This window comes from Pagrus pagrus (assembly GCF_965226575.1).
Source record: "Pagrus pagrus genome assembly, chromosome: 14".
Lineage (NCBI taxonomy): Eukaryota > Metazoa > Chordata > Actinopteri > Spariformes > Sparidae > Pagrus > Pagrus pagrus.
Window position 1 is genome coordinate 1,601,688 of NC_140198.1, and position 12,469 is coordinate 1,614,156.

General features: G+C 41.5%; 1 protein-coding gene across 1 annotated transcript; it reads left to right on the forward strand.

The window, feature by feature from the left end:
* Positions 1-262: 262 nt before the first annotated feature.
* Positions 263-4,739, forward strand: LOC311269946 (uncharacterized protein). The gene is made up of 4 exons (XM_084374510.1): positions 263-1,120; positions 1,540-1,745; positions 3,572-3,686; positions 4,207-4,739. The coding sequence occupies exons 1-4, from the start codon at positions 659-661 to the stop codon at positions 4,378-4,380; spliced, it is 957 nt and encodes a 318-aa protein (XP_084230636.1). The 5' UTR covers positions 263-658; the 3' UTR covers positions 4,381-4,739.
* Positions 4,740-12,469: the final 7,730 nt, after the last annotated feature.

Consider the following 12,469-nt stretch of genomic DNA (forward strand, 5'->3'; position numbering starts at 1 on the left):
AACTTGTCTGACTTTTACTGTTTGACGTGAGAAATGCAGCACAGCTGCTTTCAGGCATGTCGCTACTGGTTTTCACCCAAATGGCGGCGTGGTTGCTCTGGAGACGCAAAGTGACTCACTCGTGCTGCTCCTCCCCATCGCTGATCTGGTTTAACTGGTCTGACTTTTATGTGGCCATATGATCATATGATCTTTTTTTGGTTATGAAAAACAAACGCTCACACGCAGCTCCGTGCTGACCCTCTTGGATAGTGTAAGGTTTGCTTATGTAAAACAGTTTTAAACAGCGTCCAGTGAGTGGAGCCAGTTAATTCATGCTGCCAGTCTGTCTGCTGCAGACAGTTGATGGCAGCTAGTTTAAACGACAGACACAAAGTCAAAGTCAGGTGGAACGGTTCACATATAGAATATTACTGTGAGAGAATAGGAATGGAAAGAATATGACATGTTTATGAGGAAAAAACTGAAGGACAAGTACTCATTGGCTGATTTCTCTCCGTCTGTTTACTCTAATGCTACACCTTCATTGTAGTTAATATACCCTCCTGTTGAGATCAGAGATCACTTCTCTTGTGAGCAGAGACGAGTGAGCAGACAATCAAGTAACAGCAAAGGCTTTTAATTTGTCTTTTTCATCTACTTCATTCCCCATCGGACCATGAACACACGGATAAACAGCAGAGGACATGACGAACTTTATTATGAAGGTCGGCACTTGAAGCTGGAGAATTTGAAAAAGGAAGCAAATGGTTTGATGAACGAAAAACTCCCAAAAACAAATATTCCTGAATATCCCCGACCAGAGTTTCATGTGTCTCGTCTGAAACACGACACAAACAGAGATGGATTATGTGGCATCTGGAGGGATAACGGCTTCAAGAGCCCACATGAAGGCTCTCTGGTGTGGTGGAGTCTGGCTGTGGGGCCTGATGACATAACATCAGCTGAGAGGAGGCTCCTGGAGACGACCTACCCCGACCGGACGGAGGAGCAGGTCCAGATGCAGCAGAGCTTCCTGGGGAAGTTTGCCACCTCCCCGGCCTTCTCAGAGCGCTCCAGGCTGGGCTCGTACCGCTTCACCTTCCCCCTGGAGGAGGTGCTGAAGGCCTACAGCCAGCAGGTAGTAGAGTACTTAAAGGAGCAGTCTGTAGTTTTGTTGAAGAAATGTTAATGAGAAGAGAAATCATTGGCTGATTTTTTTCTGCCTAAACGAATTGAATGAACAAACAATTTATACTGTTTTACTTTGTTTATATGTGGCGGACCCTGCCACCTTCAAAGCTTTAAACAGTGTTCTGGGACCTTATTTTCCTCTGAGAACAGCTTGTTGGTTCACTTAAAGTTTGTATTGTAACCTCATTAATATTGTAAATATTAAAACTAAAGTTTGAATTTCTTCTCTAAAACTACGTAGTGCTCCTTTAAAGTGAAATGAGGGCGAGGCGATGTTGTCTGTGTGTTGTGTTCGTCACATTCACAGAGACCTTGATGAATGTGTTTGTGAGGACTCTTCCACTAAATCCTCTTTCATGGTTCCAGTTTTGCTCCGGTGCTCAGCCCGTCATGCGGGTCTTCAAGACCGTCCTGTACAAACAGGAAGTGATGTACGTTATACTGGTCCACAGCCCAGCCAATCAGGAGCAGTTCTCAGACCGTCCTCTGCTGACTGACGACCCAAACTCTGTCTGCTCCTACAGAGATGGCTGCTTCATCTGGAGGCCTGAGGCCATGTGTGGGACACACAGGTAATAAACACTGTACTGAAGTACTGAAGTACTTTACTTTACTTGGTTATTAACATCCTGTCCAGCTTTATACTTCTACTCAGCTGCATCCCAGACACAAACATTGTACCGTTTACTCCATTACATCTGTCTGACAGCTTTAGTTACTAGTTACCTTTAAGATTACAATCTTTAATTCTTTATGGGTTCAGAAAATTCTACTTTTTAAGATAAGTAAAAATTAAATACTCTCGGATTAGCAGAAAAGTAAAACTTCTTACAGGACGTCTCTCAAATCTTTGGGTTCGGTGTTCAGTAGGGCTGCCCGATGAATCGGATTTTCACCACCATCGCGATATGAACATGTGCGATAAACACATCGCAACAGACTGCCTGACACGTGATGAATAAGAAAAATCATTTTGTTTACATGCGGCAAGCATGCTAACATTGAGCCTATCAGACGGAGCCCTGGATACAAGGGCCAATCAGATGAAGCCCCAGCTAACCGCTAGCTACCCTGACGAAATCAATCGGCATCAGTTTGGTGGTGATTGCCGGGTTATGATGGCTGAGGGAGGAGAGAAAAGCGATGAACATGGTCGAGGAAGAACAGAACTTCTGCTATATGGAGTTATTTTGGATTCAGGAGAGACAACGTAACGTGGGCTGGTGAAGGGGCAGGTGATAGCTCCGGTACTTTTATTCATCACACTGGCCGCGCCATGCCAGGTCTCTACGGCACTAATGTTACAGGCATCCGTGCAAACGAACACACCGAGGTTCTTCTACCGACAGTTTACAAAATAAAAACACATTAAAAGGGAAGTCTTCGCTCTGTTAGCGGTTTCCTTTCTCATGAGGAGCGGAAGTACACTTGCTCTTCTTCATCGTACAGGTTACATTACCCATTAAACAAAAGGAGGCGCCACCTAGTGGCGCTACATTAAATAACTGACTGTTACAGCGTGTTACAAAGACAGGTACTGTGTGAGCACATCAGCACATCATGTGGTACATGTCTGAAACCTAACAAAGTCAACATGCTGGTTTTCTTGGCCAAGAACTTGTGTTAAGGGAATAACTAAGGTTGTAACTTGACCTAAAGGGTCGACATGTTTTCCTGATTGTACTTTCTCTTGATTTATTGGGCCGGTCCTGCTCTATTTCAGTTCAGAGTTATGGATCTCTGCACCTTGTTAGGCAGAGTGAAGGGCCTCGATGACTGTGATGAGAGACATTACACTTAATATAAAGTGCCATGTTTAATTTATATTTATTTAATTTATTTCAACTCTGCATGGTAAGAGATGTTTTGGTTGAGTTTACAAGTAAATAGTTTAAAGGGAGCAGGGGAAATTAAACTTTAATTTCATATAATTATAATGTCTGTTCTGCTTAATTGGTTGGGTATTCATGTGCAGTTTGTTCAATAAAAGCATGTTCAAAATAATTTATTTCATTCTTTATTCAGTGGGCATTGGCTATTCAATGTTTCGGGTCTATGTTAGCTGTCTACATATTAATGTGGAAACACTATTATTAACTGTATAGTTAATAATATGCAAACTTCAATATTTGTTAATTTATCGCAAGTTATATCGTCATCGCAATATTGAACAGTGTTATCGCACATCGCAGATTTTCCTCATATCGTGCAGGCCTAGTGTTCAGCTGTTTTGCATCCAGGTGTTTCACCTGTGAAGGTCTGTGGACTGAGGGACGGGACCTGGAGGGTACGAGTTGTGGTTGCCTCTCTTCAGCTGCCACAGCTGCAGTAACAGAGCAGGGAGAGCTGAACTGAGTCAGAAGGTTCACATCTTTCCTTTGTCTCTGTTTTCTCTCAGGTATGAGTTGGTCCTGAGTCCTGATGAACAGCAGATGGGAGCGGGGGAGGTGGCATCTCGCCATGAGTATTATGTTTGGGATAATGTGGCCGTCGCCCTGCATGTGGACAGAGAGGTACCTTCATGCTCATTCTTCTCACTTTTTATAGAGATTAGGACACTGACGGGAGTTAAAGACTCAGGTCTTCACTGGAGACAGGACGACTTGTCTGTGTTCATTTGATGTTTTGAGTTAGTTTTGTTCTCAGTATTTCACTTAAAGTGATGGTTTTGTTTAAAGTGACGGGGAGGGAATATTCTTTTATAGAAGAAAGTAAAAAACTAAATAATCTTCAGTAGAATAATCAGTTTTTTGTTCATTAGATTTATTTCTCTGGTTATCTGTGATAATACAAATACAATTCATTGTCATATGTTTGGTGCTGAACGCGTCCGTTGACTCGGAGCTGAGAGGAGAACGGGTCGGTTCAGCTCCACTTCCAAGTTTACAAGCTTCATTATTAGAAGGCAGCTCAGCTCAGTTTATGTGTTGTGAACATTAAAACAGCCTCTGCTCCTGGAGCTCTGTCCAGTGGACTGACTGGTAAACCAAACTCCTCCATTACTGCTCGTCATCGTCTCTTTTTCTGTTTCAGATGCTGAACTTTGGTTCTGCCCGACTGAGACAGAACCTCAAGTACTGCGACAGAAATTATCCTTCAATTATACCTCGTGATGAGTTCGAGAAGGAGGAGGAGGCTGCAGAGTTAGTTAGGAAACTGTGGCCCGACGACTCCTCACCACTGGAGAGAGCTGAGCCGCTAAATTAATGTCTGTCATCTGTCGAGCATGAAGATTAACAGAAGCTGCAACAATAACAACAACTATGATAAATGAAGTATGAATATTAGAAATACTAACAGCTGTAAAACAACTATAGTCTAAATATGAGCAGTATTTACAATAATGAAATTAATATTAATAATTAATTTTAAAGCAGTGATGAAAGATCTTCACACTCATATTTGTTTTATGACTTTATTTAATAAAGGTGAAGTGCTTCCTCTGTTTGGGTTCCTGTTTGTGTAAACATTGTGCATGTTTGTTATATTGAACTAAAAAGTCAAAAATTCACCTGTTGTCATTATGACCAGATCATATTAAATATTAAACATGTTGTCTGATGTGACAGTTGGCTGAAATATTTTAATGTGAGGATTTACACAACAAACGTATTAAACACATCTCAGAGCTCATCAGAAAACCTCCATTTTGATCCAGCTCACTGTACGTAGTAAAACTCGGTCATTTAAAGATGATTATTAATTTCCAAAAATAAACGCTGGTGTTGTGAGAAAGGATGAGAATTTGTTTTGAGAATCAGGATTTGACCTCAGTGACCGGATCGTCACAGGATGTTCGAGATATCGAGCTCATGAGTCCAAATTTCCCTCCAGTTTGATCGGCCACAAACCAAACTCTTGTTTCATTATGTTGCTGTAAAGTTGATTTGTGGTCTTATTAAATGAAAGATTAATACATTAAAAAACAAAACAGTTGTGCTTTCTACAATATTTAATAAAAATAAACACATCAGAATCACTCTTTGATTTCATGTCATTTAACTGCTCAGATTTCCAGAAATATTCTGCAGCTCCAAAACTCCTATAAACTGCATATTGCAGGATTTGAAGTCTCATTGGCTACGTGATGCGTCAATCATCCAGAGGTTAGTGTGGGGAGGGAACTTGATGACTCCCGGTCACTTGATGTCTGATGCGGGTCACAGGTCGGGCATAGAAGCTCCTAACTGGTCAACTGAGGTGTCGATCAATAGTTCAGAGGTCGGCAGCCATCTTAGGTAACTCTGTTGCAGTTGAGTGTCACTTTGTTATGAAATAGTGGCGTTCTGGGGCAGATAAAAGCATAAAAAAGCATCCACGATCGCAGTTTGGCGATGTTTCACCACCATTCATCCATGAATACTGTGTTTTGGGCTAAAAGTGCTCCTGAAGTGGATCCACTGGACATATTTGGAGTAAGAGAAGACACATTTTTGGGGATTTTGATTCACTACTGAAACACCCAGACACTTGATTGCTAAATTACCAAAACATCATAAACACTTGTTTCTCATAAAACTACTCAGATTTTCAGAAATATTCACCAGCTCATGACTTCTGTGTCCTCGCTGGAAGCTGTTTAACAACTGAGAAACTGTGTTTTACATAACTTCCTGCCTCCCTGGACTGAAATCAGACTATTTCAGACATGCAAATCCACTGACGTGATGGAGCAGCAGGTTCAGTCTGGTTCACTCTGCAGAGGCTCAAATAGCAAAACTTTTATCTGTCTCCTCGATCATCACACAGCGGCGCTCTCTGACATGATCGACACTCTAACAACCGGCTCCGGACACAATGCACTACTAACAACACACTCCACACAGATTCTTATCATAGAAATGATAAGAAATAAAAAAATGTGATTTCACAATGCCAGCGGCGGCTAGAAGACTGCATTCAGTTTCAGTTCAAGTCAGTGAGCTTTACTGGCAGGATATGATGTGAGCAGGAATTTTTGGCACTAGCTAAAGTTTTTGTTTTCTGTGTGATGATTTGTTTCTTCCAGGAGAAGATGCTTGTCAAGATCCTGAGTCCAGAAGAGTACAGACTCCTGTAAAATCTGACAGTGACTTTAAAAAAATGAGGGAACCGATGACCTCAGAATTACCAAGTAACGCAGAGTAATCATTTTAATTTGTTTAATCTTTTAAGCTCATACAACTTCTATTTAATCTTCTTTATCTGGTTATTCTGAGGTCATCGGTTTCCTGACTTTTTCAAAGTAAAGTCAACTTTTAAATGATGTTGCCACAGTAATGTTGCATATTAGATATCACATACAAAAATCAATGCATGACCCAGACTGAATGATACGATCAGACACCAAACCACAGGGATCAGAAGATACAGGGAGGCAGAGAGGTGAGACCTGCAAGACAACACAGATGATAGGGTCAAAAAAGGAATGAGGAACACTGTTAGCATGCGACAAGATCGAAGGGTTAGACGTCATTTGATTACCAAGTCTGCTGCGTGTGCGTCCTCATTATCATACTGATGCTTTGTCTTATAAAGCAGCACAGGACAGCTGACACACACTGCACACACAACCGTCTTTGCCACATCGTGTTGTACAGTACAGTCCTGGACATCACATTTCTTAGTCTTTATTTCAATTTCATCGTTGCTGCTCAGATTTTAAAAAACATTATTTTAAATCGTCTTCAACACGTGTGTAATGTAATGATTGTTTAATGGCACATCAGCATTCATTTAATCTCATTTGTAAGTCACCATTTCTGGGTACAGGACATTTTTTCATCGTGCTTTTTAATAGTGCTGTGGACACATCCCGAGTGTCCACAGAGGTGGGACGTAACGAACTACAAATACTAAATTACTGTAGTTGAGTACATGTTTCAGGTATCTGTGCTTTACTCGAGTATCTCTGTGACTTTCCCTCTCTACATCTGAACACAAACATCTGAACTTTCTCCTCCTCACAGCTTCAAAACAGGCTCGCTACTTTGATTTGAGTCCTTGTATGTGAACACGTGTGTCACAGACGATTCTGATTCTGATTCTGAGTCTGTAACAAGAAAGCTGTGGTTGTTGGCTCTTGGCTGCTGGTGGAGTTTCTGCTTTATGCAAATACAAACTGAAATTAAATCTATTTGGTTGTATGAAAACAAGTCGCATGGATGGAGAGTAGACTCATGCAAAGAGGAAGCAGGCAATCGTTGTGTTGTTTCCTCCCTTGTATTGTGTCCTGCTCTGATTTTTACTCCAGCCCAATCACCAGAGTAAACTGTTGGCATTTTGTCATACATATCAACATTTATACAATATGTGTCAAATTCATACATTCACATTAAATGTATGTGGCTGGATATTTTTAATGAGACATCAGGACATTTTCCAGGTGTGTTTGTGGCGACAGAACCAGGTATTTTAAGCCCGGACCCTTCCTAAACCTAACCAGAGCGTAAGCACAGTGATGTCACAACATAAGACTGAAGATTGAACCTAAAGAAATGTGAAGTTTTAAGATATTCAGAGTTTGCAGAAACATTGCCAACAGCTGTTGGTACTTTTTAGTATTATATGTAAGTGTGAACAGAAGTTGATGATTCAATGACATTTTCATTAAACCTGTTAACATTCCTGGAAATGTGTGTAAATTATCCTAAAACGTCCCAGTCGAGCCCAAAGTGCAGTCACAGCTGGTGTTGGACCATTTGGAGGAGGTGTCGGGCTCTTTTGAAAGGTTACAGTCTGATGCTTTTTATAAGCTCTGTAAGTGTTGAACAGTCTGAACACACTGAACTATTTATCGTTTCTCACCTGAATCTTTTTCATGCAAAAAATCATCCTGCAGTTGAGCTGCAACTTACATCATATAGTCGTACATGGTCCAAGTTCAACTTAGACAACAGTATCACTGAAAATGAGGAAATATCCAGGTGAGCGTTACAGAGCAAACACTAACTACAGTTCCTTATTTCCTTATTTACACTTTGTGACAACTTTGTTCACATCATTTCCAGATCAAAGAATTTAAAAAGCATCCACAATCGCAGTTTGTTGCTGTTTCATCACCATGTATTCATCAATACTTACTGTACTGTTTTGGATTAAATATTTACACACTCAATACATCTGGGAATAAGAGAAGAGATCATTGGTGAGTCGACAGAAACTTCAGTCGCTTGTTTGTTTGTTGATTGTACCTGATGTGGTTTTATCTTGAAACGGGTTGAATGAATGAAATCTCAAGAATTTAATCATGCAAACGAGCCGGACACAAAGAGGAACAGGTGCTCAATGCGATCCTGGTGAAAGATAGATCGTTGAGTCGAGGTAACGTTTCATTTGGTCGCCTGTCGCTGTAACTTCAGCAGAGAGTCAGAGAGGAAGGAAGTCTGAGAACGAGACGAAACATAACGTGAAGAAAACTTTCAGACATCACCTCGTCTGTGAACATCAGTGCCTGAGAGGATAGATTTTACATCGTGCTGTGGTGGTTGTTAAATAATCAGGACAACATCTCAGTTTGTTTTGATTTGAGACGCCTGGTGGCAGAAATGAAAAACTGTGCGTTTCATGTTTTGTTCCTGTCGTGCTTATGTCTGTTTTTATAATGAAGAGTGATTTACAAAGTCCCATCATCGTGTCTGACTTTGTTTTGATTCATAGGTAAAGAGTAAAAATGTTTCTCTTCAGGCTAAACTTAGACAATGAGTCACATGGTGTCGATGTCAGACTAAACAACATGTCTGTTATGGCGCGCAGCATCACATATGGCAGTCAGATCAGATGATCTGATCTGATGCTCTTTGTGTTGGTCCACATCACAAAGTTTCAGTCAACATTAAAGGTGGACACTCCTTCCTGACTCTGATAAATGACTGATAAACCAGTCCTGTGTCTGTGGGCTGGTTTGGTTTTGTCTCACGGAGGATCCCTTTTGTCCAGTTTGATTTGGCCGATGCAAACCTCTGGGGTGTGGTTAGTATTTATTTCCCTGGTGAGATCAGAAATCACTCAAAGACAGAGGAGAGAGAAGACGTTTAATGTTTTCTAGTCTTTTTAATTTATTCAATTATTACTTTTAAATGATTCCTCTTCTGACCATGAAGAGACTGTTCAACAGGAGAGGATACGAGGAACGTGTTGTTGAAAGTTTGCACCTGAAGCTGAAGGATTTGAAAGAGAAAGCAAAGGGTTTGAAAAGCAAATACCTCTTCAAAGAAAATATTCCTGCGTGTCCCCGACCAGAGTTTCTTCTGTCTCATCTGAAACACGACACAGACAGAGATGGATTATGTGGCATCAGGATGGATAACGGCTTCAAGAACCCACATGAAGGCTCTCTGGTGTGGTGGAGTCTGTCTGTGGGGCCTGATGACATAACATCAGCTGAGAGGAGGCTCCTGGAGACGACCTACCCCGACCGGACGGAGGAGCAGGTCCAGATGCAGCAGAGCTTCCTGGGGAAGTTTGCCACCTCCCCGGCCTTCTCAGAGCGCTCCAGGCTGGGCTCGTACCGCTTCACCTTCCCCCTGGAGGAGGTGCTGGAGGCCTACAGCCGGCAGGTACTGAATTTAATCATAAAATATCAGAAAACTTCTAATAGAAAAAATAATAATGTCAATAATCAACTTGGGAAGTTTTATCTATTAGTTTAAAGAATTTACATAATTCACCATTAACTGCTAATTTTGTGTCCTGGAGTCAGGGCTGGAAATCTTTGGATGAGTCTGGGGTTACATTAATATATATAAATATATATATAAATAAATTACCATTATTATTGCTGTTATTATTGATTAAACAAGGGAATGCACGATATATATCGGGCCGGCCAAATTGCTTTAGTTGACATAACAAGTGCAGCGTTTACACACAGTATGTGGCGGTATGCACCTTTAAAGTTGGTTTGTCAGCCGCCAATAAACACAGAGAAGAAGAAGAACGATGGTGTTGGTGCGTCCATGACGTAGAGCTGCTGCGCCTGTGTAGAGCCACGCAACGTAGACAAGAGCCACACGTGTCGTCACTTACAATATAATATATTAATAATATATATTATATTATAATATATTACAATATATAATAAGTGTTCAGAGAGGAGGGAAACACAACAAGTCTTATTAGAGACATGAATAATAGATCATCCATCTCTGCCGCTGCAGCTTAACCTTTTTACCGATAAATTATTATCGGTTTCAGCCGTGAGACGCAGGTAATTATCGGTTATCGGTATCGGCTGAAAAGATCCATATCGTGCGTCTCTAATTGAAACATAAGTACATTCACAGAGACCTTGATGAATGTGTTTGTGAGGACTCTTCCACTAAAACCTCTTCTCTGGTTCCAGTTTTGCTCCGGCGCTCAGCCCGTCATGCGGGTCTTCAAGACCGTCCTGTACAAACAGGAAGTGATGTACGTTGTGCTGGTCCACAGTCCAGTCAGTGATGAGCTGTTGTCAGACCGTCCTCTGCTGACTGACGACCCAAACTCTGTCTGCTCCTACAGAGGTGGCTGCTTCACCTGGAGGCCTGAGGCCATGTGTGGGACGCACAGGTGAGAACGAGAAATCAGAACCAGAAATACTTGCCGAGGAGAAAATGGTACGTTACAGCTGCTTCTTCTGGAATAGAAACATCTCACTACAGAGGTATTTTAATAAGATATAAACAGAGAAGACAAGTTAAATGCATGCATCAGAGTTTGATATGTGGCTGTAGAGTTTCACTCATCACTGTTGTCAGGTTTGTCTGTTTCAGTTTGCTTTTCTTTGTCTCTGTGTTCTCTCAGGTGTGAGTTGGTCCTGAGACCCGATGAACAGCAGATGGAAATGAAGACGGTGGCATCTCGCCCTCAGTTTTATGTTTGGGATCATGTTGCCGTCGCCCTGCACGTGGACAGACAGGTACCTTCATCCTGCTCTTTACAGACGGTGACATCACCTTTTAAGTCTTTGTAGAAAACTGAAACTGACGCTGGATCAGTCCGTCCATATTAAAGAGATAAACTGGTTGAGATGTCCGAGGTGGATCTGCAGGTTCTGGACTTAGTTCTGGGCTCAGTTTGTCTGTTCAGCACCTTAATTCAGGTGAACTACGTCTTTAAAGAGTCGCTGTGATGTCATAACTACATCTGGTGCCCCAAACATCCTGTTAGTCACAGGCATGAAATCAGAGCCTCATGGGAAATGTAGTTGTTGATTTCTAACAGAAATAACAGTTTTCATATTTGTTGAAATGGAGAATAACTGTTGAAATCTGCTTTATTTAACCTGAACTCTACTGTAACATCGTGGTTTCTACACAATCTGAGTTAGCAATTAGCATGGCTGCTAACAGTCTAGTCCTGTATACTGTCCCTGACCCGACCCTGCAGCTGTTCTGCTCGTCATCTTCATCTTCTTCTCTTTTTCTGTTTCAGGTGCTGAACTTTGATTCTGCCCGACTGAGACAGAACCTGAAGTACTGCAGCAGAGCATATCCTTCAATTATACCTCGTTACAAGTTTGATGACTTCCCAGAAGCCAAAGCGTTAGTAATGAAATTATACTCCAACTCTCCCTCACCACCGAAAAGAGCTTCACAGCTGAGTCACAGTTCGTCTTCGGCACATTTCTGTTGATTGGAAATATGACCTCGATACAGGAGCATGAAAAAGAGCGGGATGACGTCAGTGACCATGATAACCAGTGGCGGATTTAAGAAATTTGGGGCCCAAGGCAAAGGCAGGCATGGGGCCCTCTGAAATGAGAAGACAACACACAAAACAACAGGTCAATTATACAGACACATACGTTTTAACAGAATACACATGTATTATGTGTTTTACCTGTTGTCCCTCTCTTCCTGTCCCTTTTTCACGTTGTCTCTCGCCCTCATTCTGAAAACAAACACACACAAACACAGTATCAGGCTCTGACCCAGTGGTGAAGTGTCAGTATATTTACTCAAGTGCTGACGTAGACATGTTAGGATTTCATGCAACTTCAGTTTTGTCTGCTCCGCTGTATCTCAGAGGCAAATACTGCACTTTCTACTCCACTACTGTACATCATTTACGTTGCTGGTTACATATTTCAAACCCTTCCTGCCCAGTGAAAACCATGTACCCTCAAAATGATGATTTAATGCTAATATTTGTGATAAACTGAAAGAGTCTTCCTTTGTGGGGCGACTTCTTCAGCCAAAACTCTTTAAAAAACCGTCTTGGGCCAGCTGGAAAATACATCATGACAAGACTTCAGTGAAGTTAGTTTTAAGTTGGATATTCGACATTCGCAGCCACTCCAACATTTCAAGTGCACCCGTATTACAGACTTTACAGT

Coding starts and splice junctions, on each gene's coding strand:
- LOC311269946 (XM_084374510.1), top strand. CDS start 659: ATGAACACACGGATAAACAGCAGAGGACATGACGAACTTTATTATGAA. Junction 1,121..1,539: donor TGAAGGCCTACAGCCAGCAG/GTAGTAGAGTAC, acceptor TCATGGTTCCAG/TTTTGCTCCGGTGCTCAGCC. Junction 1,746..3,571: donor GCCATGTGTGGGACACACAG/GTAATAAACACT, acceptor GTTTTCTCTCAG/GTATGAGTTGGTCCTGAGTC.